Consider the following 16612-nt stretch of genomic DNA (forward strand, 5'->3'; position numbering starts at 1 on the left):
TTTCTAAAGTACTTTTCATGGACTACAAATTAAGATATTATAACTACGAACCCAAAGAACTTGAAAATCAAGCTAAATGATTTGATCACCTAAACAGGACAGCTCTAGGTCATGCCCATGTTTTTTCATTAAAAATTTAGGCCTTCTTCTTATGGGTCATGTGGTCTGGGCACTGTTCCTGAGTCCTTTTGCTCAAGGCTAGTGCTCTACCAATTCGAGCCACAGTACCACTTCTGGTTTTCTGGTGGTTAACTGAAATAAGAGTTTCACAGACTCCTCAGATCTCAGCCTTCTAAGTACTTCGGATTACAGGCATGAGCCACCAGGGGCTGACTTTTAAAAAATTTCTTCCATAGCATGAAGCAAGCTGGGAAGAGCACAAAGATGTTGGGACAAGCCTTGTGTTCAAAGAACAAAGGGGAAGAAGAGTAAACGGAGGTCACGATATGATGGAATGCTTCCCTCCATACGAGCCAATAGCCTGTCGTCCTTTGTCTTCCTGATAGAACCAAGCAGGTTTTAGAGATGTTTGGAATGTTCACTTTCGGTGATGGGCCAGGAATTCTCAGAATGCACAAGGCTAACTCTCGTTGCACATTGCTAGGTTTCCGTGTCACAGGGTGTGTGGGGACGGGGAAGTGACAGCATGGACACAGGGATGGATTCGAAGAAGGTAGAGGTTGTGGTATGATTCACCTGGACAAACTCAAGGGTTCTCAATGAGGAATCCAGGGGTGATCTGGGGATGACAGCCCAGGGTGTGTGTGTGGCAGGGACCCCTCCTTCCGGGATGAAGGCCGGCAGGGGAAGGTGTAAAGCAGCATCCAAAAGGCCTGGTAGCTGAAGGCCCAGGAGAGCCAAGAAGTTCGTTTCAGAGACACTTTGGTTGTCAGATGACCATGCGCCAAGGTCTTTTTGTCCTCAGTGATAGGAAAGCCCGGGTCTGGCTCCTGGCATTTGTAAGTGGGGTTCCCTCGGCCGTTTCCCATGCATCTGGGGGCTTCTCTCTGTCGACATCTCCCGCCTCTCCATCCTTTTCCCAAGCCAGGGGAAAGGGATGCTCGGGGAAGGAGCGATCGCGCCCCCGGTACGGCGCGCCCACCCCGTGGTCCCCCAAGCCGGGCCGGGAAAGGCCGCTCCGCGCTGGGCTGCGCACCCGGAGCCGCCGGGGCGGGGAGACGCGGGGACCCGAGCCCGAGGGCTCAGCCTAACGGTCCCGCGCCCCGCCCGGTGGCGCCGCCGCTGCTTCCCGCCCGCCCCCCTGCGTCATGACGCCGGCGCCCCAACGCGGAAGCCGCTGGCGGCGCGCCTGGTCCAGCCGCGGGCTGAGCGCGGAGCCGCGGGGCTGAAACAGGGAGAGCCGGGCGGGGCGCGAGCCCAGCGCGAGCCGAGCGCGGCGTCCAGCCCCAGCCGGGCGGAGCGGGCGGAGCGGGCGGAGCGAGCGCAGCGGGGCCGAGCGCGCGCGGGCGGCGGCGGGCGGAGCGGGGCAGGGCACCGTGCGCCCGGGCTGCCGCCGGGGAGGGGATGCGGCTGCTTCCCCCGGCCGGTGTGTAGGGAGGGCGGGTCCCGGGCCTCGGGAGCGCGGCGGTGGAGGGCACGGAGGCGGCGGCCATGGCGACCCCCGGGAGCCTGGGGTCTGTCCTAGCGAGCAAGACCAAGACCAAGAAGAAACACTTCGTAGCGCAGAAAGTGAAGCTGTTTCGGGCCAGCGACCCGCTGCTCAGCGTCCTGATGTGGGGGGTCAACCACTCGGTAAGGGCTCGACTGCGGCGCGCGGTCCCCTTCCTCCTCCTCTTCCTCCACCCCCTCTTCATCTTCCTCTCCTTCCTCTTCGTCCTCTTTGCTCCCCTCCTCTGGCTGCAGCTGTTGCGGCGCGGGGAGCCCTTCGGGCCGGCTCGGCGGGTCCCGGGCCCTCCGGGGTTGCCCGCTGGCCTCGGTACCCTTAGCCCTACGATGTGCGCCCCCCACCCCTCCGGACCACCCGGAGCCACTTGCACACCTTTGGAAACGGAGAGCTGGGTGCCGGTGAGGGGCTGGCTCCCTTTGCATCTGGGCACTGCGATCGGGGCCCGTGCCGCCCCCCACCGAACGCGGTGCCCGCCGCCCGCCCGGGGAAGTGGGAAGTTTGTGTGGGGCGCGGCGCCCTCCTCAGCTGTCAGCCCTAGCGAGGGGCTGCTGGGGGGTCGCCTCTGGGCGATCGCGTCGCTTCTCCAGGGGGGAGATGGACGTCCCCGAGTCCTCAGCTCCAGAGCAGGGGTACCTGTCCCAGGTTGGGAGCGACCCGATCCTCCTCCACGAGAACACAGGTAAGGCTACCGGAGAGCCCGCGGCTTCAGCGCTTCTGGTCGTCCCCGTCACTCCTCCCCGCCCCCCGCCCGTCTTCCTTCCTTTAAAGACAATATTATTGGACACTAGGAGGGGGTTAGGGCCCGGAGAAGCCAATGTAAATGTGGCATCGGTGTTGATCTCTGCGCCTCTCCCGCATCGCCCTGCTGCGGTGCAGCTCCAGAGCGCTTGGCGAGGACTCTTCCTCCCCACACCTCCTCCCTCTCCCTCGGGGAGCCGGGCCGAAGTCCCCGACTGCGGCTGGGGAGGGGACGGCTGGAGGGAGCCCCGGTGGTGGGAAGGGGGTCCGGAGTGGGTCGCATCCGCTCTGGGGGTTGTTTGAAAGGCCAGGGCAGGGGAGGATGCTTTGGAAAGGTTAGCTTCACGCACCGCCAGGGGTGACGGAGGATGCGGCGCTGCGGACTATGCGGACTGCGGTGTGGGGGGCTGAAGTGGCCTCCTGTCCGCACAGCAAACTCCTCCCGCCGCGTTCATCTCCTTTAGATAGGATGGGGAAACCTGATCGGAGCTGTTGGCTGAGCCAGGAAAGTTTCAGTGAGCTTGGTTGAAGGTTGACCTTACCCACTGCAGTGGCTTCACATCTGAGAAAGACTGTAAGCCTGTTTTCCTTTCTTCTGATTTCTGGGGGTGCCCGTGTATCATTTTCTACACTTGGGAAAATGTTTGAAACCCATGTTGCCACCCGCACCCCCAACTGTCAACATTGTTTAAAATGGCTCAACCTGTCTTAAAAGAAATATTTCCTTGAGCCGGGAAAAGGGTGGAATGATCGATAGCAGGGCTGATTGGGTTTGCATAGGAGTGACTTTAAAATGAAAGTTGAGACATGATTGTTTTCTGTCAGTTTAATGTCCGAAGTTCGTTTTCCCTTCCTGACATCTTGTTTAGTTATTAGGAATGTACAGAGTTAAACTAGCTCAAGTGATTGTACTCTACGCCCCCCCCCAAGTTTTATTACAGAAAATGAAATGAATTTTTCTTATGAAATATCTCATTTTGTTGTGCACTTGTGTTGTTTATGTTGCTAGTTGCAAGTCTCTTGTTCCTAGAAAAACACCTTATAAAAGCACGGACTACACTACCTGTGTAGTCCATATTCGTAGATCCTTTACCTCCTTTTGGCCAGTAGTGTTTGTGTCTTAGAGTTTAAGAAAGTTATGTCAATAACATGTTGCTGGGGGTGGGGGTGGGGGAAACCACCTCTCAGGAAATTAGGTGAGTTCCATTTTACTTTGGAAAAGTCTTATCGTTGAGCATGCTTTAGTGTAGCATTCTATTTTGCTACTTTATATCTGAGATGCTACTCCCCCCCCCCTTTTCTTTGTCCAGTACTATGGCTTCAATTCAGGGCTTTGCTTTCTTGCTCATGGCTGTTCTCTGCCACTTGAGTTTCCAGTCCTGTTTTCTGCTGGTTAATCAGATTGTCTTTATTTCGACCTGCTGGCTTTGAACTGAGATCCTTTGGATCTCAGACTCCTGATTATGTTGGATTATGGTCATGAGTCACTGTTCTGGGCTACTACATCAGTTTTTGAGTTTCTTTGTAAAAAAAAATATTTGAAACCACTCAAGACTTATGGGGCACACGCAGTGCCAGTGACTGTGAGAAAGAAAGATGGCTAAACTGCTCTTATACTTTTGTCCAGGTATCTTCATTTTCAGGCTCTGGGTTGACCAAGAAAGTTCTATTTCACAGAATTCAAAATGTATAATTTTTAAACCTATTATTGTTGTTGTTGTTGTTATTGTGGGGGAAGTAGAGTATGAAGCATGAAGATGAAATCCAAGCATGTGGATACCATGTATTTCTGTTTGATTTTATTTTAGGAGGAAACATCTGGTAACAAGCAGATGTTCTATTGTGACCTTCTGTGCGCCACAGTTTATGGTATACTGTGAAAATAAATATGTCTGCAGAATTAAGAATGAGTAAGCATATGAATGGGGACACTGGGGGGAGCAGAGCAGAGAAGATAATTCAAGTCAGCCTGTCCCCTATTATTGTCATCAGGATTAATGGGGAAAGACTCATCATGAATATAGCAATCTTTGTGCTTTTTAAGATTCCTTCAGATTTTCCATAGAACACTTAAAAATAATCACTACTTGTGAGCACATGGGCTTCTTTTCCATGGTATGGTTAACAAGCTCATCGGATCTGTGTTCTAATTCTTTCTTTAGTTCTAGCTACTCACTTTGGCATGTGAAACCTGTTTTCGCACCCATGTGTGTATGTGTGAAGTGAGGTTGTTGGGCTGGATGATTTCCAAGTTTGTTTGTTTGTTAACTTCAGGATTCAATTACTGGATGCTGGCATCATATTAAGAGCCATAAAATAAGCAATGGGGTGTAATACATGTTTCATTGCTATTATAACCACCCAAGTACTGCAACATTCAGGGAAATTTCAAAGCCTTGACAAGAAGAGAAGGAAATCTAGAGTTTGCCAGATTGGTTGTAGCTGAACTGCATTGCAGTCTATTAAGTCAAAGTATATTTGATTGAGATGTAAAAACTTGCAATTAAGGTGAAAATGTTCAAGTCCATTGTTAGTGGTAATGAAAGTCTGGATTCCGGCAATGTTCAAAGTGGTGAATAAGCCTGCCTTTGTGTGGTTGATTTGATATCTTACTGCTTTTCAACTTAAAATACCCATCAGTGAATGGATCTGCGCCAATTTTTATTTTAAGTATTTTAAGCAGGGAATATAATTGAACACATAAAGGAGGAGATGACTTAAGAAGGCAGTTTTATCTTGTTATGTTTGGAATTAAACTAAAAATGATCAGGCAGCTAGCTTCTTAAAATGATATCTTGATAGTGTAGGGAGCATGTTGAATGATAAGAGCCAGGACTTGTTTTAAATAGTTATTCTATTAGATCCTTGTACACTGTAAAGTGTGAGCTGGTTAGAAATTAGCATTTAAAACTCTGTTTAAATGTCCAAAGGAAGACATTTTGTTTTCTGTAAATAGAAATTATAAAGGGCATAAATCTTGTTTAAAACAAATAGTATTTAAGCCAAGTGCTGGTAGTTTCATGCCAGTAATCTTAGCTGCTCAGGGGGCTGAGATCTGAGACTCAAGATTCAAAACTAGCCTAGGCAAGAAAGTCCATGAGACTCTTAGCTCCAATTAATTACCAAAAAAAACTAGAAGTGGAGCTGTGGCTCGAATGGCAGAACACTAGCCATGAGCACAAAAGCTCAGAGATAGTTCCCAAGCACTGAGTTCAAGCCTCAAGATTGGCATAAACAAGCAAACAAACAAGAAAGCAGATAATATTTAGAAGTAACCAAGTGATTAATGCTACACTTTCTTAGTTTCAAGCTATAAAACTCAAACAGGCTTCAGCCAGGAAAAAAATGTGTCTATTAGAGGGACGTAAGGGTCTACCAGAAGGGAAGAGAAGATGGGTAACCAAACCATGGGGACTCCTTGTTCATTTTTACTTTATTTTCCTTGTAGCTGACTGGTTTTCTGCATGGGGCAGGGAATTTATGGTTTCTGAGCTTCACATTTCTGTTCCTCTGTAAGGTCTTTGTGTCTTTGATTCAGTTATAAAAATATGCCATGGAAGGATTATGACTGGTCTGACTTTGATCACTTGAAGGCTCCCTCTGAACTAAATGAGGATAACATGACAGGTCTTGCCTGGTGGAGCTGGGGACAGGGACAGGGAGCTTGAACTCAGAGCCTGGGGGCTGTCTCTGAGCTCTTTGGCTAGTACTCCATCACTTTGAGCCACAGTACCACTTCTTGTTTTTGAGTGGTTAATTGTAGATAAGACTTTCAAGGGGACTTTTCTGCCCAGGCTGGCTTCGAACTGCCATCTTCAGATCTTAGCCTCCTGAGTAGCTAGGGTTACAGGTGTGAGCCACCAGTGCCCAGCAGATGTTCCTCTTTTATAGTGCCTGTGGGCCGTGCCTGTGGAGATCTGTGAGGGACAAGCCTGACAACAGTGTGTCTTGTTTTGTGTGGACTGACCAGTGGGTATTTTTGTGGGCACAGCATCTCTAGCTTGTGTTGTATTATATTCTCAGCAAGGATGGCCATTTGAAATAGCTAAATATTGAATTGGGGAAATGGAATCCTTTTTGATTCATTATACCTGAGCCCTGAAATATTTGGTCCCTGAAAGAAGATACAAGAAGGAAATCAATGTGAAAATTAAAAATGGTGTGAATGATATGAAGTGATATTAGCTGAATGTCATAATGAGGTAATTGAAATAAGTAGCTAGATAGTAAATGAAAATCTTGACTTGAACTAGTTATGATCAAGTCTCCTTTATTCTTTTACTTTTTAGAGTAAGGAAGCATTCCAAGCAAACATTCGGAAAGTTTATTATTAGATACTTCCTTAATAACAAAGCCCCCTAAAATGTGGGATTATACCCTGAGAACAGAATATATTTTCTTTTCCATTTATCAGACATCTAAGTGTGAACTTCATTATTCAGAAGCCAGCCCTTCAAGACAGAATGATCTGCTATTATGCCTTTAGAAAGATTGTTCATAAAAAAGGAAGATTGTTTATAAAAATTGTAATAAACTGGCAAAATCTATGTTAAGTTGATGGAAAATGCATTCGGCCAGAGTAAATAATTCTGCCAGCATGTACCTGAAAAACCAAATTTGAAATAGACAGGATTGGTACAATCAAGATGGTTTGTGGTCAGACAGATTAGGTTCAAATGCTGCCTTCAATATTTATGGGTTCTTTGAGCAGGTGATTTAGGCACTAGAGTCTCAATTTATTTTTAAAATGGAGATAACGATGCTTGCTTCCCGTAGTTATTTTGAGGGTTAAATGAGATGGTGTATTTAAAGCCTAGTCCTGTAATTGGCACCTAATAACGGTTCAGTAAATGATGCTTAAATATGTTAAAGTTCAAATGAAGTTAGCCAGGAGCCTATTAATAAGCATTAAGCAAATGCTTGTTCACATTTAATGTGTACATAGATCACTAGGAGACTTTGTGTGTGTGTGTGTGTGTGTCTGTGTCTGTGTCTGTGTATGTGTGTGTCTGTGTGTGTGTGTTCCAGTCCTGGGGCTCTGCACAGATCCACTTCTGGCTTTCTTGGTGGCTAATTGGAGATGAATTTCACAGACTCTCCTGCCCACGCCGACTTCAAACTGTGATGTCAGATCTCAGCCTCTGGAGTAGCTAGAGTTACAGATGCCAGGGTTCCAGGCATGAGTTAATACCACATGGGTACTAGTGGACTATTAACTTGCAAACCTGATTCAGCAGTTCTGATACCGATGAGGCCCAAGACTGAATTTCACCTTGCTCTTGGACAATGATGAGCCACTAGTCATGGGCTGCACTGAGAGGCAGGCCAACAGCAAGGACAGCTTTAAGAGGAGAAATGTCCAGAATCTGTCCCTTGACTTTATGTTAGGAGTCCTTGGGTGATGCGTGGCGACTTCATATTATGGTTCGAAAAGTTCAGAGAAGGAATTGTATGTTGCAAAGGACTAATATTCTTATTTTGATTTCAGAAATGTTGACTCGCAGGTGCAGGGTGGGGGGACTATATTGAGTGGCCTTGCACTTCGGGAAGGTGGAAAGGTGGGCTTGGAGCCCAGGAACCAGGTGGAGTTGGGACAGAGAACTGAGAATGGAGTTTGTGATGCAGGTCACTGAGGGAGGTGTGGTTGGGGGGGGGTGGTTTGAGGAAAGGCAGAGGAAGAAGAAACAGGAAACTAGAGGAAGCTGAGCAAGGAGGCTGGAGAATTAGATGGGAGAATTCGAATTGATAAGTGCAGGGTTGTGTTGTGTTGTTGTTGTTGTTGTTGTTGTTTTGAGAGCATTCAATTCAGGCGTGTGCATAAAAGTTAAAAGATTTAAGAAGTGAACGAGTGAAGTAGGAGCAGGTTCTCTTTGTACAAAGTTTGAGAAGAAGGTGAAAGAAGCCACTTAATTTAGGAATATCTAAATATTTTTCTTGATTCCATCTCTTCTTTATCTTTTTTCCTCTCAATGTATTCTAACGAGGTTTATTTTCCTCTTTCCTAGACTATTATTAAGACTTCGCAGTTACAGGCTCTATCTACTTTTATCCATATTTCTTTTCCTTTACTTGTACCAGAGAGCCTTATGGAGGTCAGATGAAGCCTAGCGATCTCTTTTCAGAATAATGCTCTTAAACTAATGAACAAAAAATATAGAGGGTATGAGGGACAAGGTAACAAACAGTACAAGAAATGTATCCAATGCCTAACATATGAAACTGTAACCTCTCTGTACATCAGTTTTATAATAAAAAAAAATAAAAAATATATAGAGGATATATCCCACAAGTTCATAGGTGCCTTGAATTGTATCCCTGGACCACTGGTGGGGGCAGTTGGAGAACCTAGTTTAGACCCCATATAAGAATAAAATGCGGGCAGTGGGAGGTATAAAATGGCTGAACTTACAATGTTGCATAGTCAAAAATCATGCCTTACCCACTGAACCATCCTGCCTGTGCCTTTGTATTTATTTCAGGGCTTTTCTATTCTATTCTTTGCCTAATTTATTGGAGGAATGGATTATAGTGGGAAAAACCCCAAAACATAATTTTCCCTTTACAGAATGTAAATCACTGCCATGTTCAAAACATGTAGGCAGGGACCAAATGTGTACTCTCCTCATGGAAAGTGTTGAGAGTTTCCCTTAGATTTTTGTTTCGTTGCTGGGACAAATACCTTAGAGAAAGAGTTTGAAAGGAGGGAAGGTTTATTTGGACCTGGGGTTTCTGGGGTTTCAGTCTAAGGTTGACTGGATCTATTGCTTTGCTCTTAAGGCAAAATAAATAGAATGCCATGGTGGTGGAGCACCCAGCAAAGGCCGTTCATCCCATGGTGGTCAGGAAGAAGAGAGGAGGAATAGGAAGGGGCCAAGACCATGTGTGCCCTTAAGGGCAAGGTGACCACTTCTGCCACGCAGACTCACCTTCTACACTTCTACCACCTCCCTGATAGTCTGTTCAGAATTTGAATCCACCAATAGAGTAAACCATTGATTAGCTCAGGGCCTTCCTCAACAGCCTCTAGGATGACTCAGCCTAATCAAGTTGACAATCAGTATTAGACATAAAAAGAAACAGTCACCTGCACCCCTATGTAAAGGTAGGCCTTTAGGTTGTAAGCAGGTCATCGCGGTTTTTCACTTTGGTAGTTTGTAAGACTTGGGCTGCACCCGAGCCAGTGTTTAATGACTGACCCGTATGACCTGAGCAAGTTGTTTAGCTTTTTGGCTACTTACTTATAAAAGGCTATAAAAATAGTACCAACTACAGAGATTTATTATGTGGATTAAATGAATCAGGACAAATGTGCCTTACTTTACAATAGGGTTATGTTCGGACAAACCCACCATAACTGAAAAATACCCTAAGTTCATCTAATACACATAGCCTACACATAAGCTTAGTCCAACTTACCTTAAATATGTTTTAGAACACTTGGCATTAGCCTACATTTGGGCAAAACCATCTGTGACAAAGTGTACTTTGTAATAAATATTTGACTCTCATTACAAATACTGTACTGAAAGTGAAAAACAATGATTATACAAGCAAGCTCTTGTAAATTCTGAAGTTGAAAGTTTTAAGTGGAACCATGGTAAGTATTTTGGAGGCTGATTACACTTGCTATACTTGTAAAATCCCTAAATAGATAATGCGCTGAGTGTGTACTTGATAAATGTTAACTGTCTTTTGGCTTTGTTTTGGGTTTCATTGTTGCTATTGTTATTGTCGATATGGGATCCTGCTTCTGTATTAAGGCTCTCTTTGAACGCGTGATTGTTCTGCCGCAGCCTCCCGAGTACTGGGATTACAGGTGTGCCACCAGCATACTTGGCTTTGTCTTTCTTTTTAGGACATAGCAGATAATTCGACTGTATGTCAAGTTGTTATTTTGTCTTGGTTTTTTAGTATAAAGCTAGCATTGTGCTTGGCATTTTTATATCCCTTTTGAGTTTTGTGACTTGTCATTTTAGAACTATCCTTTTGTCCTTATTTGTTTTCTGTATCTGTTTTATTATGTTCTTTCTTGAATCAATACCCCCTCCCATTAATAGGTTGTTTGAGGTGCCAAAATCAAATTCATATTTAAAAAGCAAGTTATATCAGATATTGACGTGTATTTTACCTTAAATTTGCTGCAAATTTAATATACTGTAGATCCAGCTCTCCGGTTGCTCATACTGTAGATGAAACACATATGATGGATATTTGCACAAGTAGCTAGATAGAGTAACCAAGATTGCTGATGGAGGGTAATTAAGTATTATCTACCAACTGGACATGTTGGAAGCTTCATTAAGAAGATCTTGTGCAAAGTCATGAAGAAAGTGAAGAGCTGAGACATGAAGCTTTCTAGAGGAAGAGCATTTCAGTCGGTGGAAACAGCTGGAGTAAAGGCCCTGAGCCTGGCACTTGCTTGATCTGTTCAGGAAACTGCAAGGAAGCCTGTGCGGCTGCAGCAGAATGAGAGAGGGGGTAAAGTGATAGGAAATGGAGACCAAGGTGGTAACAAGGCTGGATCAGGACCACTTCTGCTTGGGAGACTTGGAGAACACCTGAGAGACCATAACATTGACCTTGGAGATGAAGTTGAATCTCTGAGCTGCAGAAGATGGAGAAACCATATGGGGCCAATAGATCAATGACTGACAAAAGCCAGCAGAATGAACCGAGGAGTCTGGCCTAGGGCCTTGTCACTCACAGGGTTACTGACTGACCCTTGCCCTCTATCACCCAGGAAGTGTGAGGATGCCGAGGCTTGGGCCTTCCTACTGGCCTGTGTCAGAGTGGGCATTTGAATCAACAGGCCAATTTGTCATCTAGGCTTTCAAGCCCCAGTGTTCTGAGCTGTAGCAAGAAATTGGTCCCTTTGTCCCGAGCAGCTTGGATTTACCCTTGCTGTTGTCTTTAAAAAAATTGAGACACTGAGTACTGAGCATAGTATGTTTTCTAACCAGGACGGAAAAACCACAGAGGTTAACAGTGGGGCATGTTTGTGGATGATTGAGACTGTAGCTTTCTTTGGACCAGGTCTGAAGGACGGAGGAGTTGATGTTTGCTTAGAGAAAAACCAACCATTTTGACGAGGATCACTTTATAACGTATGGTACACCTTAAATGACATTCTACCCTGAAATCTGTACTGGGCTTAGTTTTTTATATGCTCTAAAATCATGTCTCCTCTCTTCCCTTGTCCCACCTACACCCACCTTGTGTCTTGTCCCTTCATCTTCGCTCCCCCAGCTACTGTTCTCAGTGAGAAAGGCGGCATCCAGCTCTTTCCTCCCACTCTGTAATTCGTCAATGTTTAGATGGCTGAATGCCTGAGCCTCTAAACATGTGGAGAGGGCTACCCCATTTGTCAACTTTGGTAGATGCTGCCACAGGTGGGGACTTGGATTTGAATTAATAGGCCTCCGTTTCTGGTTCTCATAGGGAGTGCGCACTTGTCATTTAGCACCTCCCATTGGGCAGAGCCCACAGCTTTGGGATTGCCCGTCTGGAAAACTGTGGGCTGGGTTCATAGATAACCGCACACCTGGCACGGTAATCCACTCGCTTTCTCTGTCTGTCACAGCCAGAGTTGGAGAGCTCTGGCTAAGGCTGCTGCAGCCCCTCCTCTTCACCTGCCCTCCTCTGAACTAACTCCCACCTCCCTGTCACCCCCAGCACACCCAAGAGACTGCTCTTCCCAGCACCCCCCAGGATGCCTAGGGGCTCCTTGTTTGGAAGCTTTGTTTTTTGTTGTTTTGTTTTCCTCCTCCATCTCTGGTCATATCTTTATTCAAACTCTAAATGTTGGGACTGCACCAGGACTTTGTCAATGACTTCTTCCTCCTCCTCCTCTTCCTCCTCTTTTTCTTTTTCCTTTGGTACGAATTTAGTCTCACAGACTTCCCTCCCTGGGCTGGCTTTGATCCACGATCCTCAGAGCTCAACCTCCTGAGTAGCTACAGTTACAGCACCAGCCACCAGCACCCCAGTTGTCAAAGCTTCTTGAGCAGCAGCATATATTTGAGCTGTCTCATCTCATTTAGTGTCAAGGCTTTTGATCACATTTGTGCTGATGACTGAGAAATTTACATATTCAGTTATGACTGCCGTTTGGGCTTTGTTTTCAGATTCTTACCAGATACTCAGCGTGAATCCTTCATAGGTATCTCAGATGGCCCAAGGGAGACTCTGGATATCCTTTCCCTATTTTACCCCACCTCCTGTGTCTCAAGTCCTCAGCCTGTGATGTCCTCCTCTTCATAAAAGGACTATCATCCTCTGTCTACCCAACGCTCAAGCCAACCACCAATGGCCTTATATTCTGTTCCTTACCACTCCCTGCTCACAGCTGTGTCTAAGACTTCATCTGCATACTGCTGTCTTCTTCTCTTGACCATCATGGTACAATACTGATGCACTGCTCTGTGGTCATCCTTGCCCTCTTTCAATCCGAATTCACTATAGCAAAGGCACAGGGAACCTCTTGTGTCTTCACTTTGGCCTTCAAAAGCCTCCCGATGCATTGAGGGTAAAATTTGGAGTCTGTCTATGACTTAAGATCTGGCTGGGCCGGCCCTATCCTTCTCCGCCTCGCTGAGGCTCTTTTCATTGCCTCTGCTTTCCTGCCATGCTGGAATGGCCACACTACTCTCTCTTTTTCTGGTCTTTAAGCAGCACAAGGCCAAAGAAGAGCCCAGAGCTTCTGTTACTTTCTCTGGGTCTAGAATGTTCTCTCAGGTCTCTTATGGGCTGCCTTCTCAAAGGGCCTCTCTGACCTCCTGATCCTCCACTATCAAATACTCTTTTTCATTTTTCTCTGACACCACTCTCTGAGACTGAGTTGTTCTTTTCTCGCCCCCACCTAGAATGGTAAGTTCCACAACAACTGGCAGTACACTGTGAGCATACCACATTAAAATTTCATCAATGTGTAAGGTTATTTTTGTTATGATTGAGCACAACATTTGGAGCATCTTGCTGAGCTGGTTGTGCAGCGCATTAGAGTGGGAGAAAACTGGCTGCAAGTGGGTGATAAGAGGTGGAGGGGTAGCCACCATTTCATGCCAGAAAGAAAGCTCTGTTTACAGAGCAAGCTTTGCCTCTGGAGCAGAGCTGAGAAGATTCAGCTGCCTCAAACAGTGGCAGAATGCAGAGGGGCCACTAAGGGAACTGTACAAAGACTGGGGCACCTTTCTAGGCAATCTAGAATATTCCTGGGTGGCAGGTTTGCACCACAGTGTTGGTCTTGACTTGCTCCATGCAGTTTGGGCCTTACCTTGTCTTTTATTATTATTATTTTTTTGCAACCTGGACTTTGAGAGAGGTTTTATGCAAGTCAACCCAAGAATGACCTCCATAGCATTCCCCTTGCCTACACAAAGGCATGGGCCATGGGGACACGAGGAAGCCGCCATCACAAGTGCCACGCACTCTCCATGGCAAGCGGCTGCACTCTCCAGGCAGAGACTGCACGGAGGAGGTCCACCGGGGACATGCGCAGAGGTGCTCAGTGTGCCCAGAGCCGCTCTGCTTTGTGGTATCTTGTTTCTCTCAGGTTGTGCATCCCATTTTTCTCATTTAGATGCCCCAGTGTGGGGCTTTTTGAGAACTCTCACAGGAAGTGTTTATTTCAGCTGGAAAGAAGAAAGGGTAGTGGATTTATAAAGTTCCCGTGCAGATTTGACTCTGCTTTAGAAGGTACTCAGTCAGCCCTTGTGTGCAGTCCTTCTCTGTTATTTTACCTGTTTCTGTAGTCTCCCTATTTGATAGGAGTTTATACAAGATGGGTAAGCAGATCATGTGGTGCAGGAATCAGTCGACACACAGTTTTCTCTGAGCACATCATTGTTTCGCACCTTCAAGTAACATCAGCTGGATGCAAGGTATGCTAAGAGCTCAAGGCAGCTAACCAGGCTGAAAATCAGACCTTGCTCCTTCATCCATGTTGGTCCCCTTCATCAGGAGCCTGTGCTAATTCCAAGGTTCTTGCTAGTCTTTGGACATTTTGTCCCTTCTGAGAAGCTCAGAAGCTCAGTTATTCTGTGTGTGTTGGGGGGGGGGGGTTGTCCCAGTCCTGGGGCTTGAACTCAGGAGATGAGTGCTGTTCCTAAGCCTTTTCTTTTCTTTGTTTCCCAAGGCTAATGCTGTACCACTTGAGCCACAGCTCCACTTCTGACTTTTGCAGTTAATTGGAGATAAAAGTCTTACAGTCTAGCCTATCCAGGATGGCTTTGAATCACTATCCTCAGATCTCAGCCTTCTGAGTAGCTAGGATTACAGGCATGAGTCACTGGTGCTTGGCCTCTCAATTATTCTTCACATTCCTTCCAATTTCGGTTAACCTCTGTATTTTTATAGCCTACTTTATAGTTACTAGAAATTGATTTTGGAAATTCATATGTATATTTTTAGCATTTTAAGAATTATTTTGAAGCTTTTGGGCTATCGACTTGTCAGATTTTAATAGTTTGCCTAAAACTTTAAGTTTTTCATTTAAAACTTAGTTTTTTAACTGAAAACTTAAAGTTTTTTTAAGACTCCATATATCTATGAGGATAAAACAAATTTTATGCTTAAAGCTTATTTTGAACACTCACATTTCGAGGATGGAATCCTCCCCATCAAACACAGCCGTTGTTGGTGTTTGTTCAGGGATAGGCAGGTACAGTCTTGTTGATGAGTAGTCCATCTCCTAAGAAAAAGTTTGAAGACACTGCTAGAAAAAAAACAAAATTTATTTATTATTTTTTAATTTTTCAATGCTGGGTGTTGACCCGAGTGCCCTACATATGCTAGCAAGTGCTCTGCTACTGAGCTGCTCCACTGTCCCTGAATTGGTTTATGTATGGGGCCCTTTGGATTTCTGTAGTGTTGTACTCCTAACTGACCACACGGCTCCTATGTTCTCCTGTTCTCAAGGTGGGTTCACGTCTTGATTCTCAGGTGTGGCTTGGCTCACGTTCCAGAATTAAACTGTGCTCATCAACAGCTGCATTCTCTAGATTTCACCCTGGCTTGCTTCTTCTGTGCTCAGGATCATGAGAAGAAACTTTTCTTTCCATTGGCTCCGCTCTTCTAGAACCAAGCCCTCCAGCTTTGCTGCACCCCTCAGACCTGGATTACACTTCTGCAGAAAGAAGTACATTTCCTGCCAACCTCCAAGTGCAAGTCTGGAACACAACACATTTATAAATTAGATCCCGCTTCCAGCCAGGCGAGAAGTTCACATGCTTTGGCAGAGAAAAGCCTGTTCAGCAACAATTATGAGAAACCTGTGAGTCAGTTTTGTTATTGTTGTTGACATCTTGAGCCAAAGTAGAAGGACAACAGAAAACTTAAGTGACATTTTTTCCTTGCAATTTTAGCATCCTTGTAATTCTCAGAGATTAAAAATCTGCACTGAAGATGTTTTATTATGGATTTTTTCGTGTGTGTGTGTGTGTGTCAATATTAGGGCTTGAACTCAGGGCCTAGGTTCGCTACCATTTAAATCACAGCCCCACTTCCAGTTTTCTGGTGGTTCATTGATTGGGATGCAGTCTTGCATTTATGCTTCAGCTGTCCTCAAACTGCCGCTCTCACAATTGCCACCTCCTTAGTAGCTAAGATTACAAATGTGAGCCTCCAGCACCAGTCACCATGGCAATTTTTAACTTTCAGTGAGTGCCTAGTACTCTAATGAAGTTTTAATAGTCCAAACATCCAGCCCTACTTTTTGCTACCATAAATAATGTTGATGTCAACATCTCCCAGTGTAAAACTTTTTCTTGTTTTGGATGATTTCCCAAGAACAGATTCCTCTCTTGGAGAATTAGTTGGTCAGAGTGTATGAATATTTTAAGACTTTTGGTATACACTGCCAAATTCTTTTCAGAAAAGATTGCACCCGTTGCAGCCCCAGTCATGTGGTGATCACTTTTTCACCCATCTTCTGCTTGAATATTTCTAATTTAAACAGCGATTATTGGAGTGGATTGAAATTGATACCCCCTTCTTTACATACACTTTCTGCTGTAGTTTGAGCTTTCTAATGTCCCTCAATGTGTGTCAAGGTCTTGGTCCCCCCTCTGTGGTGCTAGTGGGAGGTGGTGAAGCCTGGTAAAAGGAAGTTAGGTTATGGAGAATGGGGGCTTAGCCTAGAAGACAGTGAGACCCAGTTATTCGGTCAAGTTTCTAATATCTCCTTTACCAGTGAGTCCTCCTTTACCAGCAGCTCCTGCTGTGGGATGCCACCAAACCCCAGAATAAGAA

The 16612-nt window shown here is 45.5% G+C and overlaps 1 protein-coding gene across 1 annotated transcript in view; it reads left to right on the forward strand.

Annotated features, from left to right (window-relative positions):
* Positions 1 to 1474: 1474 nt before the first annotated feature.
* Pip4k2a (phosphatidylinositol-5-phosphate 4-kinase type 2 alpha) overlaps positions 1475 to 16612 on the forward strand; it is a 153695-nt gene continuing 138557 nt past the window's right edge. Inside the window, exon 1 of the mRNA XM_048367985.1 lies at positions 1475 to 1752. Coding sequence (XP_048223942.1) covers positions 1612 to 1752 — 141 coding nt within the window. The 5' untranslated portion in view covers positions 1475 to 1611. The remainder of the gene's footprint in view (positions 1753 to 16612) is intronic.

The sequence above is a fragment of the Perognathus longimembris genome, chromosome 18 (assembly GCF_023159225.1).
Source record: "Perognathus longimembris pacificus isolate PPM17 chromosome 18, ASM2315922v1, whole genome shotgun sequence".
NCBI classification, from domain to species: Eukaryota; Metazoa; Chordata; class Mammalia; order Rodentia; family Heteromyidae; genus Perognathus; species Perognathus longimembris.